The following is a 19,738-nucleotide window of genomic DNA, read 5'->3' as shown; positions in this document are numbered from 1 at the left end:
AACCGATTAAGGTATCATCAGGATTCAGGATGTGCCTGGTTCATACAACATCATCATAACATTATATATAGGTACACACATTCATATACTGATCACTATTTCTGGCATTAATTTGCCAAATAAATTATCAACTCCAGATATATTAATCCATTAGACATGTGTTACTGTCTAAGTCCAATTAAAATTGCTTTGATTTAGATCAAATTTTAAAATGATCAAAAAAATAAAAATCCACCAACGCCAAGTAACGTGTAAAAACTCCAAAGCGACAGAACCTAAATAAATGCTGTAATTCGGCGTCTTTTGGAACCTTACCTTTAGATGAATTTCTCAACAAAAAGAAGATTTTAGCGTAATCATCAATAACGTTAGGTTTTTTCTTTTCTCTCTCCCTCTTTTTTCTCTATTGCAGTGGGAAAGCCAGTAAGCACATGTTAAGTATTCTATAAATACAAGGAATAAGCATAGCTAGGTGTGTGATAATATTGGTAAGGTTAATTGGTCCCCCCAGCTAGGGTTTGTCCTCAATCTCATAGTCAACATCATAGTATCCCACTTAGCTTTTCAGTTGCAGCACTCATCATCATGTTGACCACAAAATTTTCTTCAGATTTTTGGTCTATAGATATTAACATAATATGTAAATTAAAAGTTTCCATAAAAGTATTATTGAAAGAGCTCAAATTCAATAAAGCCCCGTATATGATGCTTATATGTTTTAATTTTTGCTAGAATCATTAAAGACCAGTTCACAATTGGAAGAAAAATAATGCAATATAAACATATATAGAGGAAATGTTGATTGTTGATTAATTAATTACTAGAAATGATGACCGAGGCAGAAGCGGTTTCATGTCCACTTCAATTTCAGATTCACATGGCCTTTGCAGGCATCTAATTATCTCGTTTGCCCCAAAGAAATGGTCAAAATATTATGACTGAAGACTAGCGGCACAACAAATTTTCAATAAAAAGAATTTGTTCATTCATTTGTTTTAGAAATTTTTTACCCAATGGAGCAGTCAAATGTGAGTGTCTTACGGAAATAGTTGTGGTGAACCCATGGCTTCCTTTTCTTTTTAACCACAATGGAGCATTCAAGCGAAGACAACATTTATTTACTAAATCTCATAAGATTTAGTAAAAGACGACAATAAGTATCACTGATAAGTAAAAATAATTTTTTTTTACCAAGACAGAATAATATGTTTGGCTAAAGTAGATACAAATTACTTCCATTAAGATTAGATGCCCATATAGCCAGATGGCAAATAAGCAAATTGCAGTTGCATGCTGTCAGTACCGTTGTTAAAATGTAGTTTCACAAAATACACAACCCCTACCATTGCCAAGACAAAAATGGTAGCCAAAGACTATTGAGGGCAGAGAACACGCTATAGATGATTAAATATACAGCAAATAACCTAGATAGTGCCTCCAGTCAATATTGATGACACATATTACTGAGCTGTACACAATAATAGCAGCTCCAAAAACATACTAGTCACAGCTGAAGATGATCCGAAGCTTCATACTGACATCAGATAGATCAGCCTGAGGTGAAGTAACACGTCTATCATCAAGTTCACTGATTCAGAATTCTAGGCTTATTGGCAGCTCCAGGACTGAAAATAAAAAACCACAAGGCACATCAGCATGTCTGAAACTAATTCTCCCTCAGAAATGAAAAGATAGAAATAGAATGCCTGATGAAAAGAATGGAAACAGTTTCCATCTTTCAATTAGATCAAGAATGGTTAGAAAAACAAACAGTTTGCAATATAATATGATTTTGTTGTCCAATTGTAAACCCTTCTGTCATAAACTATGATTATAATCCCACATTTATCACATATAACAATCAATTTAAAATTTGAAAACATGTCAAATAAAACTTTCAAAATAGATAGTTCCTAAGTGCTTGTTTTTGCGGATTTGTAGTTCCACCAATCCTTGTACATATCTCATATAGTTATCTTTTGTTTCTAAGCCAAAAAAGTCTTTCAAACTAGAACTTCAGCTATCTTATCATTCTGGTCTCATCTACTCTTGAACTCTATATACAAGTATACAACATGGTAGCTCGCCAGTAAATAGTTCTACCATTCAAGAGCAGAACAGAGACTATAACCACCAAAACAGAAAGGGCACCATTTAAATTTAAAAAAAAAGGTCAATAACAAGCCAGAGAAATTTAGCAATAACAAGGGACTTCAGACAGTGTCGATTGCCCCCCTTAACATATTTCAAAACCTTCCCACACACAAGATCAGTTAACAATTTCCAAAAACTTCCTTTACTTACTCTGAAATATCCTTCACAGCCTGAGACACTGCATAGAGAATCATTTTCTTTACCTGTTTCAGACAATTATTGTCAAAACATCATTCTAGAACACAAATAATCACTAGCAATTGAGGGAAAAAAATAAAATATAATCTATAGTATTGAGATCCGTATGCATAACATATCTTGACATCCTAACCAAATTGCTTCAGGGTACATCAAATTCAATCCAGCCGACATCCATTGGGCATGTAGATTAATGAATTTTTCTTTTCTTTTTGAAAGGAAAGAGAAATAATTGATTACTTATCAAAAGAAAGTAAAAACAATAACGGACCGGGTTGTCCAGAAACATTAACATTCCAGTGTTCACTATCAAAAGTACTCAAAATCGAACACTACTGAAAACTGTTTGTGATAGATAATTTCAAGGTTATATTAACAAGTAAAATGCAAAGACATACCTCCAATTTGTCCTCTTTAGCCCGATGATTTGGTGGAAGCAAACGGAATTCTTCTGTCAAGCGAACACATTGGCTTACATTTTCAGGAGAAACAAAGTCAAGTGCAGCCTTTATGCATGACTGCAGGAGAAGGGGGGGGGGGGGGAAGAAGGGAAAAAAAATATCAGAATTACAGAAGCTACTACACATTGAGTGGTCTATTTATAATCAGAGCATCAAATGCTGAAAAATTATGGTACTTTTAAGATGATACGCTGCAAGAAGCATGGGGAGAGGGGGCAGAGAGAGTCTTAAATATAAACAAAGGAACATAAAATACACCCACCTGACATCTTATAACTCATAATCCACATATCTGGCCAAAATATAAGCACTTTCTAAACTACAGTAAAACCTTAATAAATTAATAACATTAGGACCAAGAAAAACTTATTAATTATGCAAATATTAATTAATTGAACTATAATTTAGCACATTGACCCCCAGTGGGGATTGGAAAAACATATTTAATCAAGGTTTTAATTATCAAGTTTCAAAATATCAAGGTTTTACTGTACTCCTATCTGACGTAGAGGTGTACATGTGAGAAGTAATAACACAAAAACCCTAGGCCATTTAACTGAGTTTTGCTGCTAAGCACAATTTGGTAACATAGGCTTTTGGTGACATTAACATCTTTAAGTCTAGACACCACAGACAACATAAACCAGAACTCAATCGAGGGTGGTTTTTTATGGCTTTAATTCATATCAAAATTTCCAAATCTCATTAGTTGCAAACTTCAAGCAACTAAAAAACTATTATAATAGGGCAAACCAAAATAGGACTGCAACATCATTCTAAACTGAGGATAATTTGAATTAAAGCTAGTAAATAATATACACGCATCTTTACAACAAAGTGACAAAACAGACACTGTACCCACCACAACCCCAATGATAAACTTATTCTTGAGACCTCACAGGCTCGCAGTCTCAAAATAAAAAACCAAAATTTACCCATCTTTTCCAAAGTGAACCAATACTAAGATATTGGCGCATAAATTTACCTTAAGGTTCCTGACTTGATGCGGACATCCAGCAGGAACGAAAACAGCCTCCCCAAGCTTTTGAATGAATGTCCAGGGCTCAATTCCTATGTTCCATCATATGACCAATATTAGCAATGATATTTTTAAAGAAACCAAACACATTGAATTGGCAGAAAAGGGAAGTACAAAGCGTGAACAATACAGGCACATTTCAATAAACATACCATATTCCTGCTTAAGCTTTGCTTTATGTTCTGAAGAGAGGTAAAAAACCTGATCATGTATAGGATGAATAACCTATTCCAAGAAAGAATCAAGAAGTTGATAAAATGTTATTGTGTATGCATAAAGAGGGATATGAATAACTTCCAAATCTAGGCAACTAGACATAAATATCTGAACTCACTGAGGCATATAAAGATTAACAATTCATTGATAACATCACAAAAAATTGTCATTGATACTCAACATGTGTAGGATTAACAAGTCTGCAAAATGGTCAGTCCTTAATCCCAATGTGCATTACCCCTCAACCAATTCTTTCATGGTGCTTAATGGCACCAGGAGAGATAATAAACACAACTTTTTGACAGCATTCATTGTGGTCCTATTAGTTATTCAAATCATTAAGACAAGCTAAATTCAGACAATCGTTACATCTCACCAGGAAACTTAAACACAACAACTAGTTGAATATCTTTGATATATTTTTTAAGCAATAGTTTTAGCAAAAGAAACACATTTTCAGTAGTGGTTTTCCAATTAATTTGAATCCAACAATGGCAAAGATCCATGACTAAATAATCCAGTCTCTCCTATTTTGTAGCAAATATACTTGGCTGGCAGCATGAATATGATAGCTTGGGTCATTAAATAACAAACATAAAAACTACTTATTATAAAACACTACTCAATATGATTACATCAAGAGATCAAAGCTCTATAAGGAAATATACTATAATAGTTAAAATGAAAACTACAGCCACAATCATTCATTACTAAGCAGTTACCTGCTGTACTGGACAGCAATGAATGTGTCTGAATTCTCTAAAATGCTTCTTAAGATAATCCTGTAGCTTAGAAATATCTTGTCTCCGGAAAATGTCCCAAACAGCACCACCATCAGCTGATTCAAACTCATTTTCAGGAATGTTGGATGGTTCACCACTCTCCCTACTTTTACCAAGATCCGCAATTGCCTCTGAGGCCTCCTCTGATATAGCTCTCTGAACAGGAATTGGGTCATTCAACATGGAATCACAGATTTGACTGTCTTGTGGAACAACGCCAACACCATCTCCATCATCAGGCTTCCCACCACATTGCTCATTTTTGACAGGTATGGCAGAAGAATTCGCATGTGAGTTTTCATCTGAAAACTGGCTGCAACCGAAAAATTCCATTTGGTCTTGAGCTTTATGCTGTTGTTTCAACTTCTCTATCTTAGCAAGATGTTCAGGTTTAAGTTTCACATCAGTGGTATGGGTCAAAACATTGACCTAAATAGGAAATTTAAACAAATAATTAGCAAATGTTAACATTAAGCATAATTTCAACAAAAAATCTGGGAACACAGGATAAGAAGGGTGAGTAAATGCAAGAAACTTTAGAACTTTGGACTATCATACACTCAAAACATTTGCAGATACTTTAATTATGCAATATTTAATTACTCAAAAAGCAATAGTAATTCCATGGACCCCAAGAACAGTTCAATTACTTTCCAGTTAGAGAAAGAAAACCAGGGGGAAAAAAAGGATCCAAGCAGCGGCAAAAGAACTTGCTGCTACATAATCTGCCAACGAAAATGCAAAAACAATGAAAAACTGGAATGCAAAAGAACCTAAGTAATGTTTAATTATGGTAATAGAGACAGTGACATGCAGATAACACTCCCAAGCAGTAGCAAATCAATACATGTCATGAACACAGAATCCCAGGCCATGAAAGTGATGCTATCTATAGGCTGGTCTTAATTAAAAACATAATAGGTAATGTAGGAAAGAAATCCCAACCAAACTCTATAATGATATATGTACCATCATCCAATTCTCCATTTATCTTTATTCCCAAATCCATAACAAAATTACAATCTCAATTTCAAAAATATGCTTTGCTGCAAAAATCTGCAAAATAATGAAAGCTAGCAAACCTATTCGGTTACTAGTATGTTATAGAACTATTCAGCCATCATCCTCACGAAAAAGAAAAAATGACAGGAAAACCTAAGTAATAGCATTAAGCAGAGCACAGCAGTAAAATTTAAAGGAAATAAGCATATACCGCATCAGACATATCACAATGTAGTTTAGTAACAGAGTCTGCACGTCCAAGCTCTTGAGCAACCCCATAAGCAATATACGTCTTTGGTCCCATGTCTGGCTTCAGAGATTTCTTAGGCAATTTTGTAGCTATGTTTAGAGCACCAGCACGAGGATGGGTATATTCTTTGAAAGGCAAACAACCCAAAAATTCAACATTGTGACGTGGTAGACGTTCCTCAAATAAATTAGACGGCGGCCAGTCTTTCAACTTCAATATCTGCGGCCATGATTCCTTGTCAAAACGACCATCTGTGTACCCTTTAAAAAATTGGTGAATGTTGACTTCTCCCTGCGTTAAACACTTTGATTCAGTCTCTACTACTAACCATAAGAAATAATTTCTCTAAAACAAAAATGCACATTGGTATAACAGGTGGCACGCAACCAAGTTTTAGCTAGATATGTTTATGACACTACACTGCAACAGTTAATCGAGCATACCAACCTCACACCAATCCAAGCAATCAATAGCTTTAACATCCAGATATAGCCTATGTTTGGTATTCGAAATCTGACGACAAGCACGCCACATAACCATTGGGTCCCAACTCAACCCTAATGCATTCTCAAGCACATTGCTGACAATAACTGGCTCGCCTTTAGCCCAGTGCCACTGGAAATGCTTTAAATCTCCATGCCGAATGTCTTTAGCAGCAGGGTTATACAAATAATTATCAGTGGAGTCTTCTCGAGAAGCTGCTTTTATTAATTCACTGTTGGTCATGTCAATTTCACCCAGTGGGTTATAACAAGTGCACACTCGTTCAGAAGATTCAGGCGTATCTTCAAGATTATGAGCTTTGGCAATTTCTTCAGCCTTTCTGAGCAACTCAGCAACCCAATTTTCATCAAACGTACATCTTAGTTCCAAAACGTTACCGCAACCACCCAACTCAATGGAGGGGCAAAGGATGCTACCATTTTCATTTGCCTTCCAATCAGATATTGGTTTTTCCCGACCCTTTGAGTCTTTCTCAGGGTTTGACCCTACCTTAGAGTCTGTCCCAGGAGTTGTATCAAACTTAGAATCTGTCTCAGGAGTTGAATCTACCTTAAAGTCTCTCATAGAGGCAGAACGTCTGCTTCCTTTTTGAGGCTTAGAATCAAATACTTTTTGAGGCTTAGAACCATATACTTTTTGAGGCTTAGAACCATTTACTTTTCCATGCAAGTAATCAAGACCTTTATTGGGATATTCCACAATTACTTCCTCACCCCCTCCCTGCAAGTGACCATCACGTATTTCCCAGCAACACGTAAGGCAGAGATCATATTTACAGTTTGGACAGCTTCTGTGGAAGTCAACAATCGAAGTTCTGCAATTGTCACTGATATACATCACAGCATCAACCAGTAGATGAAAAATAAGAAACAAAGAATAAAATGAATCCTTTTAAAAAAATTAGCTAAGGCACAATTATTTACCAGTAAACACGCTCATTACGGCGAAAAACTGCCTTCCGCGGCTGAATTTCTGATTTTGATAGACCTGCTCAATATCAGAATTGTGAGAGAATGAAATGTTAGAAAATCATATCCATCATTTTTAAACTACCAAGGAGAGAAACTTGCTACTGTGGACAGCATGTCACTATTTTTTACTTGTTCTTTTTCTTTGAAGTAAAGAAACTATATTACAGCTTCTAAACAAAATCTAAAAGAAACCCCTCCAAGACTACAGGAGTTTCCTTAGCCGACTAAAATGTCTAAGAAGCAAATGGAAGCCAAATCATGTTGCAAACTAGAAGCAAAGAGCATAGACAGCCAGAGAAAATGTTATATGCAGTAGATTTCTATATCCAATAATGGTCATTGTAATAAGGATTCACTTCTCAAAGGCTGGATCTTTTAGGACTGTTAAGAGTCAAGCCTGATGTTTTGTGAAGGAAAAAAGTAGAATTGAGGGCTCAGTGAATTTGACGTTAGTAGTGAAGGTATTTCAAGAATGAAAATTTAACCGCACACTGGAGACCAAAAGACATTTTTCTTATTTAGGTCAGACAAGGGTTTTAAGCAAAACCTTAATGACTTCTGATACGGATAATTAATTCACATGACGCAATGTCTACAAGCTCTAATTTTAAAATACCAGATTTGTAAAACAAAAAACAGTTCCTACATAAGTATCAAATCTAAATCATCCTAATACCTTGTATCTTGGCCTCCATCACCAACTCTTTCATTTGCCTTTCATGAAGACTTTGAATGTAAGGGAGAAGTGCTTGGAGTAAACGCTTAGAGTGCTGAACTTTCTCGGCTTTAGTAAATTTTGGGCCCGCCTTCAATTCCTTCAATGCATCCTGTATAAACAACAATTATCAAATTTTGTACAGAAAATACATCAAATCAACAAAAGAATTGAGCATGATGTGCAAAACTAACTGCTATTACTCCCTCCATGCGTAAACAGGACTTGCAATTGCAATTACCCCGACAAACCGGACAAGATTCGGCAATTTCATCCTCTGACATTTTAGGATACCTAGAAGACATGAAGGAGAAAAATGGCAATGATGTTTTTGCGAGAACAAGAACAACGAAGAGTACAAAAAAAAATATAAAAGCCCACAATGAACCAATTTAGAAATCTCCATAAAGCTTAAACATATAATACATTGATACATCTCGGTACTTAAATAGCATCAGATATTGCATCGCAGGTGAATTAAAACAATTAAAATCTTTTTCTGTTTGCCAAACTGCAAATTTTCAACAAATATGAGATGTAAGACTCCAAATTGTAACATTGATAGGAAAATTTGACAGCAACAAGTATCTGACTTGAGAAGAAAAAGCCTTTATTTGCTTTGTGATGCAGTGGGAATATTAAAGCATTCCATATAATGTTCATAGTTCCAAACCAGCTTATTTAAATCAAAAGTATAATTAACTAGATCTATGTTTCATCATACTCTTCCATAAACTAAAGTTAGACCATAAAGAAGGAATTCAATTAAGACATACACTTCTTCTAATACACAACAGACTAAAGATCCAAGCTCAAAAGCATGAAAGCAATGTGCACTAGTTACCTTCCATTATTCATTTCTCACAACAATGGCGCATTCAGAGTTGCTTTCTTAGCAACCACTCACAAACCCAAAATGTGATACAAATCATTCCTATGAAAACTAGGTTACTGAAAAACAAAATTCAGTAAATGCAAAGACATAAACCAAAACACAAATTCAACAAGTCAAACATCTGCTTGCAAGAAAAGTAGGTTCAACAAAGTTGACTGCAAGTAAAGTAGCTATACCAATTGGTTATACATGGGATGCAAAAACGCTTTGTGTTACATTTATTGCACCGAACAACCCTGCCTTTATCATTCCTCTGGCACTGATGGCACATCAATGAATTCCCATCAATCCGCTGTAAAATATCATATAAAAAACACAATTAAATCTACAATAAAAAACAGTAAAGGGAAAAAAAAAAAAAAAAAGGAATACACCGCCACCACTGCAAACAAAAAGGAGAAGTTTCTTACTTTATTTTTCTTTGAATTGTTCAACACAGGTTGCTCATTTCGGTTTCTTGAAGCCCTCAGCGCATAACGACGCACATCATCTCTTTGTGAAGAATCTTTCTCCTGCTCCACGCGATCCAAATCACCGGCACTTTCATCCTTCACTTTTTCCTCTTTGGCTTCACCTTCAGCAATCTGTAAATCCACACCTTCTCCACTCCCATTTTCCTTCACTTTCCCATTCTTATTACTCTTTCTGCCACGCTTCTTCTTAGTAACCACTCCTTCTTTGTCTTCCTTATTTCCACCATTCTCTTGTTGCAAGTGTTGTTCATCCTCAGCAGTGGAATTCTTGTTCCCCTTTTGACTTCCCATTCTCTTCTTCTTAATAACCACTCCTTCATTGTCTTCCTTATTTCCATCATTCTCTTGTCGTAAGTGTTGTTCATCCTCAGCAGTGGAATTCTTCTTCCCCTTTCGACCTCCCCTTCTCTTCTTCCTCGTCTCTCCAAGTATAGCTTCTTCAAATTCTTCATCAAATGCATACTCACTGTAGTTCACTTTCTTCCTACCGCCTCTCAGTCTCTTCCTCAACGAACCCTTTGTGTCCTCAGAATCCCCAATGTCTTTTTCGCGTTCGGCGCTTTCGCCGATTTCTATTTTTTTCTCAGTCACAATATCCATACTTTCCTTGTGCTCCCCCTTTTCCCCAGCTTCCCCTTCACTTTTCACCACACTCTCTCCATCCTCAACACCAACTTCACTAACCCCATTCTCTTTCCTCTCTTCGAAAACCTTCCGTTTCCGGCCCCGCTTCATCGGCTTATGATCTTCTCGCACGGCCTCACTCTCCGGCCTCTGCTGCTCTCTCACCATTAAAGAGTACAAAAAGAATCAACTTTTTGTCTCTACTGCGAGTCTTTTTCTCTGTCCCCGATTAATAAACAAGCAAACAAAAGAGTGTTTGTGTTTCTATTTCGGTTTCACGAACTTTCAGTCCGTGCTAATTAAGGAGTAGGGACTCTCTCAGTCTCTCTCTCCAAGTAAAGAAAGAAATATGAAAAAAAAAAAGTACAAAAGAAGAATGGGGGGTCTGGTTAGGGTCGGGTTAGGGATAGGGATAGGGTTAGGGATTGATGCTGTTGGTTTTTGGGAAAATTCAGTGGGCGGTGGGTTTTGAAAAGTGGCGCCAACAATAGAAATCTCGAGGAGGGAAAGGGAATAAGACTTAAACGAAAAAAGTGAGGGGGTTGAATTGGCATTGACTGGTGGAATTGGATTTGGCGCCGTACTCTGTGCAGAAAGTGCCCAGTGCCCTGCCCTTTCACTACTTCTAACACTCTCGGTTCTCAAGCTGAAGTCTTTTCCTTTCTTTTTTGCCTTTTTTGGTGCTCGCTGTTCGGTTTCAGCTTCGGAGAAAAATTTGTGCTTTTCTGTTCGGTTCTATTATCGTACGGGTTTTGTCTCTTTATCCAAACAAAAAGTATTTATTTATTTATATTAAAAAAAAAAAAGAGACAGTATTGCTCCCACACGTGTAAACTGCGTGGTAACACTAATCATACCGCCTTTCATCGGATCAGAGACAGACAAACCGCCTTTTTTTTTTCAACACTTATGGATTAATTTAAGAAAAACTCGATTTTCTAATAAACAAAAAATTGATGATCGTGATATTTATAGCCATTAATTAATAAATATAAATATTTGAAACTTGAAACCTTAATACAATTACACAATCTTTTCACCTCTCAAATTGGGACACGGTTATGATACAGGGACTTTGTTGACCCTGTATCCTAGAAGGGGTTAATTTGTTGACCCCCTAGTTGTTTGGCTGCCACAAATAATTTTTATGATCGAAAGCCGCTTGCTGTCATTAATATGTATTTTTTATTTAAATAAATTAAAATATAAAATATAAAAATAAATAAATTTAAAAAAATAATAATAATAAAAAGTAAAAAAAGATAAGTAAAGTAAAAATAGAAAAAATATTTTTTATTAAAAATAATTTAAAAAACAAAGTAAAATGTATGTTAACATAATGACAAAAGTTTAATTTATTTTCTATGAAATATGTCTCATATTTAACGTTTCAAGTTTCATATTTTATGTTTTATGTTTCATATAATTATTTTTTAAACCCCCCAAAATTTTTCGATTTGCTCTCGTTTCATGTTTGATTTTCTTATTTACTGTTACAGAGGTACTCATATTTCATGTTCTTTATTGCATATTTTATGTGAAATGTTTCATATTTGTTGTTCAATGTTTCATGTAACAATTTTTCAAATACTCCAAAATTTTTCTTTCTTGCCCCCGTTTCATGTTTACGTTATACGTTTCATATTTGATATTCTACGTTTCATGTTTGTTGTTCTACATTTCATGTTTGATGTTGTAAGTTTACTGTTACAGACGTGGTCATATTTTATGTTTGCAGTTGCAAAAATTAAGTAAGATGTTTCATATTTGTTGTTTAATGTTTCATGTAATAATTTTTTAAATACCCCAAATTTTTTTCTTTTTTGCCCCTGTTTCATGTTTGCTGTTCTACGTTTCATGTTTGACGTTGTATGTTCACTGTTACGGAGGTACTCATATTTTGTGTTCGTTGTTGCATATTTTAAGTAAGATGTTTCATGTTTGTTGTTTAATGTTTCATGTAATATTTTTTCAAATACCCCAAAATTTTTCTTTTTTCCCATGTTTCATGTTTACGTTCCACGTTTCATGTTTACGTTCCACGTTTCATGTTTATGTTCCACGTTTCATGTTTGCTGTTCTACGTTTCATGTTTGACGTTGTATGTTCACTGTTACCGAGGTACTCATATTTTGTGTTCGTTGTTGCATATTTTAAGTAAGATGTTTCATGTTTGTTGTTTAATGTTTCATGTAATAATTTTTCAAATACCCTAAGATTTTACTTTTTTCTCCCGTTTCATGTTTACGTTTCATGTTTGTTGTTCTACGTTTCATGTTTGTTGTTCTACGTTTCATGTTTGACGTTGTACGTTCACTGTTACCGAGGTACTCATATTTTATGTTCGCGGTTGCATATTTTAAGTAAGATGTTTCGTGTTTGTTGTTTAATGTTCCATATAATAATTTTTCAAATACCCCGAAATTTTTCTCTTTTGCCCCCGTTTCATGTTTACCTTCCGCGTTTCATGTTTGCACACTACGTTTCATGTTTGTTGTTGTGTGTTCAATGTTATCGATGTACTCATATTTTATGTTCGCGGTTGCATATTTTAAGTAAGATGTTTCGTGTTTGTTGTTTAATGTTCCATGTACATATTTTCGAAATGTAATAATTTTTTTCACCTACTCTATAGTATATTTATTGTTGCATTTATAACTCACTCACTATTGAACCAATTAATGGCATTGTTCCTTCCTTCATAAATATACCTATATATATATATATATTTCCATTTTAAATGCCACCTACCTACCATAACTCACTCACCTTGGATCAACATTTTCTTTCGCCTGCATAGCTACTACAAGTGCAAATTTCAGCCATTGCAAAATCTCAGTGTTGTTCCTCAAGTAAGTTCTTATGACTTAAATATTTGTTTTATATCAATTTTGTTTTTATTTTTTAATATATGAATGACATTAAAATGGTGTTGGATGAATGTGGATTGATTTTTAAAAATATACCCATTGTCATTGTATTTTGATCACTGTATTTTATTTGTTTTGTCAAATTTCGTGCTATTACCTTTCAAGATTTACAGATGAGTAAATCCTCTGATAATCTTAAGTTACCTTGGACCAATGTACTTGGAGCTCAGTTTGATTCAGTAGAAGATGCAGATGCATGGTACATGAACTATTTAAGATTGGTTGGTTTTAGTGTTAGAAAAAATGAGCTTCGTCGTTCCAAGTCTGGACAAACCATGATCCGTCGGTGGGTTTGTAATTTGGAAGGATATATGGCTGAAAAATATTTGGCAAATGATAATAGAGTGCGGGAACCACGACCAATAACGCGTACGGGTTGTAAAGCATCGTTTCGAGTGAATTACGACAATTCCAGTGGCAAGTATACTGTGACAGAATTTAAAACTGAGCACAATCATCCGTTGACTTCTCCGAATGAAGTACATCTCCTTCGTTCACACCGGCATGTTAGTGAAGGAGATCTTGCTCAAGCTAAGGCATTGAGGCATGTTGGCGTGAAGACATGCCAAGTTGTGGATTACATGGGTGATCAAGTTAGGGGTTCACATAATCTCAGGTTCAAGCGTAAGGATTTACAAAATATATTAGATGCAGATAGACGTGCTGAAATTGGTGATACTGATTCCGTGGCAACTATAGCATATTTCACGGCAAAATCTGATAATGATCCTGATCTATATCATGAGTACACATTAGATGATGAAAATAGGTTAAGAAACTTGTTTTGGACCGACTACATGGCACGGTATGATTATGAATGCTTCGGTGATGTTTTGGTGTTTGATGCGACATACAAAACTAATGCATATCAAAAACCACTTGTGACCCTTGTTGGCACTAACCGTCATCATAGGACTACAGTTTTTGGATTTGGCTTATTGGGCGACGAGACCGTTGAATCATACACATGGTTACTCCAAATTTTTTTGTCTGCTATGGGTAATCAAAAGCCGAAGTCCGTGATTACTGATGGCGATAAAGCAATGTCAAAGGTAATTAAGACAGTTTTTGTTGGAGCTACGCACCATCTTTGTTGCTGGCATTTAGAGAAAAATGCACAAGCAAATATTAAAAATGAAGACTTCACTCGTAAATTCTGTGATCTTATGTTGACAGGCATGAGTGCAGGTGAATTTGACCAGCGGTGGTTTTCTTTAGTTGATGAGTTTAAGCTACACGAACATGGTTGGGTTAAACAAATGTATGCAAAGCGACATAAATGGGCCGAAGCTTTTCTTAAAGGAACATTTTTTGCTGGTATGCGAAGCACTCAACGGTGTAAAAGTATTCATTGTTATCTCAATCGTTTTCTGCAGTACATGTTAAAATTATATGAATTTGTGCTACAAATTGATCGCTTACTCCACAACATTCGGACCACCGAAGTCCAAGATGAGTTTAAAACAAAATTTAGTACTCCTGTGTTGACCACACACTTACGCAGCCTAGAAAAGCATGCTACAAATGTTTTTCCAATTAGAATATTTCATTGGATTAGGGAAGAAATTCGTCAAGAAGCCACTTTGATTCAGTTTGAAGCCTTGAACTGCACTGATACTAACTACTACACGCTAACACAATTTAGGAACGTAGACATAAAGTGGACAGTGGTATATAATAAACCCACTAACAAAATCGATTGCTCTTTTCAAATGATGGATTCTGCTGGAATCCCATGTCGACACATGTTTCATGTCATGAAAGTGGAACAATTTAGAAATATTCCTGATAATATGATTCTTCATCAGTGGACAAAAAAGGCAAAGGATTATACATCGTGCAGCTTAGCCCGATCACAAGTTGATAGTGAGATTTCCGATGTTGCTAGATTCAGTTCTTTGAGCACCGCAACTAACAAAATGTGTTTCTATGCGGCAAAAAACGAGCACTCGTATAAAGAAGCTTTAGCTGCGATCAATCAATTGACATCAAAATTTCAAGAACTGTTTGGAGGACAGAGAACTTGCCCTCAAAGTTCTGTATACGATCCACAAACAAAATCCATAGTACTAGATCCAGTTGTGGTCATGACAAAAAGGTTGCGACAAGATTAAAAAAATTCCCTTCAAACAACAGGAAGTGTAGCGTTTGTAGACAACCTGGCCATACAGCAAGAAGCTGTCCTATTGCCAGTAATAGCGCGAGGTATTTAATATGTTTTTATGTTTGTCTTTGACTGTTTGATCCATTTCTGGTCTCAGTATTAAGTTTTATTCACAATTGATTAATTGCAGGAGTAGCGAAGCCAATGTTGCTAACAACGACAGTTGGGGTACATCTATATTAGCTAGCTCGAGTGAACATTTTCCATTCTACAACAGTGAAGCCTCATATGAAATTGAACCCAAAATGAATGTGGGAGTAGTTCTCAACCGTGCTCTGAATCCACAGATCACTTGTGCAATAATTCATCAATGCCACCATCGATGGGAAGTAATACCTTCACATTTCTTCCATATCCCGCCATGCACTCTGATATGTGCCCTGGAGACAATTATTTTCACTACTTAGAAAACATGTAATGTATCTAATTGAAGCTTTTCACTATTCGAAAGACATGTATTTAATTGAAGTTTTTTTTAACGATGTATTTAATTATAATGCAAAATATTTCCAAAGATAAACTGATATACCACTTCTAATCACATGCAAAGCCGTTTATCGTGTAGATTTATCAAACCGGATAGCTAGTTTCGAGCAAGAGAGCTCTGGAACGAAATCGGCAAACCAATTGGCCGAAATCGGAAGGCCGGATTCGTTCCACAGAGCTCTGGAACGAATCCGGCTTACCGGATCACGCCAAACGATTTACCGGATTCGTTCCAGAGAGCTCTGGAACGAAACCGGAAAACCGGCTGGCCGAATCCGACCTGCCCTTTCGGCAAACCGGATATCTTTCTCTATCTCAAACTATTTCATATTTTCTCTTTCTCACTCCAAAAGCCATCATTTTCAACTGTTTTATCATCAAATGGGTTTACAAAAATCATTCTCATCATGCTTAATGTATTTGGATAATTTTTAACCAATGTGTTTGTCTTATATTTGGATAGTTTTAAATCCTGCAATATTGAAGGGAATCAATCGTCACAATTGTAATATGTGTTATGTCATCCTAAAAAATATATTATACAAATAGAGTGCGTGTCTTCGAAGTAGTATTCATGACATTTACTAATTTGAATACACTAATCAGAACAATGTTAGTGATAAACCACAAAAGTCAGTGCACAAAATGAACAATTATGTTTCCACAGCTAAACCTACAACAAAATGTGGAATTTCACACGAACCCAATGAAGAAGACCTAACATTTACGATTGTAATCTTTTTGGGTTTTTTTTCTGACTTTTCCCAGGAGCTTTCGCACCTATTCTATATGTGTTTGCCTTCAGCGTAGACGGTATGACTCTTGCCTGGGTAGTATATTCAGCAAATGTGACGTTTGCTTGAGCAAGCAATCCAGCTCGTGCTTCATTAAAGGCTGAGCCGATAAGTTGAACTGCTAGTCTTCCACGGACATCTTGGGAATCATGCTACGCATGATGAATATTTTGGAATAAGTTGTTTTACTTGATCAATACAATAAGGAGACAATCAGTTAAAATGTCTCTATTAAAATTTTTAATTGTTACCATATATGATTTGTTAGGAATGAGCCCTGGAGTCTCCATGAATTTGATGACATAGATTCTACAATCAAACCCATTTGGTTGTTTCAGAACCCCCTCACCAGACTGAATAAGGAACCAAATGAATCGTGTTGATGGCTTGGCATTTGGAGGTAACTTAGAATGAAAAATGGAATCAAGAGAATGTAACTGCGAAGTTCAAATCTAAATGGCAAATTAGATTAATGAATAATAAAAACCTACACCAAATTGATGAATGACATATACACATGTAACATACTATGCGTTCAGCTTGTTGCTCGCGTTTTCGATTACTTCGACCATCAGGAAGAGGATCCCAAACCTCACCATAGCCTTCTTTGACATTCACGATGAACAGGAACCAATGAAAAGCACCATCGTTAATTGGAACATAAATCTAACAAAAAAAATCAGTCACCATCGATAATTGGAACATAAATCTAACAAACAAAAATAAGTATTTTTCTCATAGAAGATGTTTTACAAAAAGTAAAATTGTAATCAGTTGAGATTGTAGAAAGTAGCCTTTTGGCACCTTTGAAAGTCTTGCATGAAAGGTTTTCTGACACTTGCTACTTGTGCAAAACCATCAACGTCGGCTCCAACGATAAGTGCTGATTGCTATAAAAGAACAATAAGTAAACAAGTGATATGTTAATAAATGCACAAGTATTGAAAAAAATCTTTTTGTACAGAGCAATGTTTGAAAAATTATTATCGATAAACAACTTCAATTCACATAGAAATAATAGTGGTGGATACTTACTGCATATATTGTCAGTAAATACCAGTTTATTGGTGCATCATTGCGTTTAGCCTGTTCATATAGTGTGAGGTGATATGCTATCATGGTGAGAATCTAAAACAGTGGTCAATAAGTGACAACTTAGTATTTAATTTTGCAATAAGGCATCCAAACATATAGTACGATGATGTGAGTGCCAATACACTACAAATCTCTCCACTTAGATCCGTGTTAGGCAAAAGGCTCATGAAATTATGCCTGGAGATAAATTGATCATCAGTAGAGACAATAATTTCGCTGAAAACATAAACAAGTAATAAAGTGTTAGCTAATCAATATATATGTACAGGGGAATAAAAAATACAAAGCCCTATAAACCACAAGTACCTTCCGTTACCACCTTTATTAAATGCATATTGAATGAGCTTCAATTGGTCAAGAGAAAGGGGGTTATTTACATAGAAAGGACCAGCTTTAAACTTAGCATTCGCTCCTCGAGACACTTTATCATAAGGAGAGAGTTGGTATCGTCCCGGCCTTCTGTTCTGTGCTGGTCGTGTTGCTGGTACGCTCATGCTAGTGGAGGTCTGGAGGTCTGGAACTCTTGCTTAGTGTCAAGTGGTTCAGCTAAATTCTATATATGTCCAGGGTCAAAATTAATTCATTATCATTAAAACTAAATTACAATTAAAGATCGCTTAGACAAATCTCTCCCTCCTCTCGAGGTATTGGTGTTAGATGGAGATCATGTCCTCTATCAAATTGAAATGAATCGAGCAGAGTTTCACTAATATGTGCAGTAGTCCCAATACAGCCCAGCATAGCATTAAAGGCTCGTAAACTTGCTTTCACTCTACGATCCACGGTGTCGTAATCATTGACCAAAATCATTTTCCCTTCAGTTTTTGACATTGTTTTTCCATCCGGAGATGTACGATTTTGACTTTTCAAATTTGAAGGTGGATCGGGAGCAACTGATTGTTTGCTTGATCCTCCGTGATACTTTGATGTCAACTCTCCCAATATTTTCTCTATGTTTTCCAATCTCCGTTCAATGGTTTGGAACGACTTTTTGTTTTGGGCGACGAATGACCCAAACCTTTCCATTAGTAACTGAAAAGCATTATTATTCGCATTGTTCCACCTAGGAGGTTCTGCTTGTTCAGGCTTATGAAACCGATCAGGGTCACGCATCGAAACCTAAAATAATTCATAAAATAATAACAATTTAGTCCAAAAATATGGTAATTGATTTCATTAAAATAGTATGCATGTATTTTATACCTTATTGCTTTTGATGCCACCAAGATTTTTTTGTTATTTCAAGAATCGTCGAATCTCATCATTATTCCACGCACTGATAGAACACATTGTTCTATCAATAGAAGGTCGATCATATACAACGGAGGAAAAGTAGAACAACTGTCCATCAATGGCAAAGTACGTATGTTATGGATTGAAATAACCAAAATACAAGAAACAAGCAACAATATATTTTTTCTTAATTAAATACGAACCTTTAAGAAAAGAACACAGCCGCTAACGGAGCTAACTTTATAGTCTTTAAACTTTTGCACACCTTCCCATAAAAATGTAAAGCACCAACTAGCCCAATTTTTTTCTCTAATTGAATTTATATCTTTCAGTGCACGAAGATACAACGGATTAATGTATATTGCACATGTGGGACATAATATGGTTCCCAACGCAAAAAGACTAAAAATTATCTTAAATTCATCATCAGAAGTTGAAGTATTCATTAGCCTTTTTTTCCACTACTATACACTACACGCAAATTAGTTATATCAATTGCTTGGTCATTTAAGTCCACACGTGTGCCTCCATCTCTAACCCCCATTATAGTTGCAAACATTATAGGGCTTAAATTGTATTCTTTCCCATGTAGAATTATATTTTGCCTACCTACATCACATTGTTCAATTAGTGCTGCACATAACTCTTGTCTTAAGGTCCACATTTTAGGTCAAGTAGACTTCCTAAGCCGGTTTCATTCACTGCTACTTGTTGGTCACTTGAAAAAGATGAAACCACATCGGAGAATGAGG

General features: G+C 35.6%; 2 protein-coding genes across 2 annotated transcripts; one reads left to right on the top strand and one right to left on the bottom strand.

The window, feature by feature from the left end:
- Nucleotides 1-1,208: 1,208 nt before the first annotated feature.
- On the bottom strand, nt 1,209-11,031 carry LOC102628262 (lysine-specific demethylase JMJ25-like). The gene is made up of 13 exons (XM_006484458.4): nt 9,598-11,031; nt 9,364-9,479; nt 8,487-8,586; nt 8,254-8,404; nt 7,530-7,593; nt 6,550-7,432; nt 6,064-6,393; nt 4,791-5,279; nt 4,005-4,077; nt 3,799-3,884; nt 2,751-2,870; nt 2,305-2,357; nt 1,209-1,625 (listed from the first exon to the last, which is right to left on the bottom strand). Exons 1-13 carry the CDS (start codon nt 10,450-10,452, stop codon nt 1,586-1,588), a joined length of 3,360 nt encoding a protein of 1,119 aa, XP_006484521.1. The 5' UTR covers nt 10,453-11,031; the 3' UTR covers nt 1,209-1,585.
- A 2,296-nt stretch (nt 11,032-13,327) lies between these two features.
- On the top strand, nt 13,328-15,328 carry LOC107177716 (protein FAR1-RELATED SEQUENCE 5-like). Its single transcript, XM_015532031.2, has one exon. The coding sequence runs from the start codon at nt 13,328-13,330 to the stop codon at nt 15,326-15,328; it is 2,001 nt and encodes a 666-aa protein (XP_015387517.2).
- Nucleotides 15,329-19,738: the final 4,410 nt, after the last annotated feature.

This window comes from Citrus sinensis, chromosome 4 (assembly GCF_022201045.2).
Source record: "Citrus sinensis cultivar Valencia sweet orange chromosome 4, DVS_A1.0, whole genome shotgun sequence".
In the NCBI taxonomy this organism is placed as follows: domain Eukaryota; kingdom Viridiplantae; phylum Streptophyta; class Magnoliopsida; order Sapindales; family Rutaceae; genus Citrus; species Citrus sinensis.
This window is presented reverse-complemented; position numbering and strand designations above follow the sequence as displayed.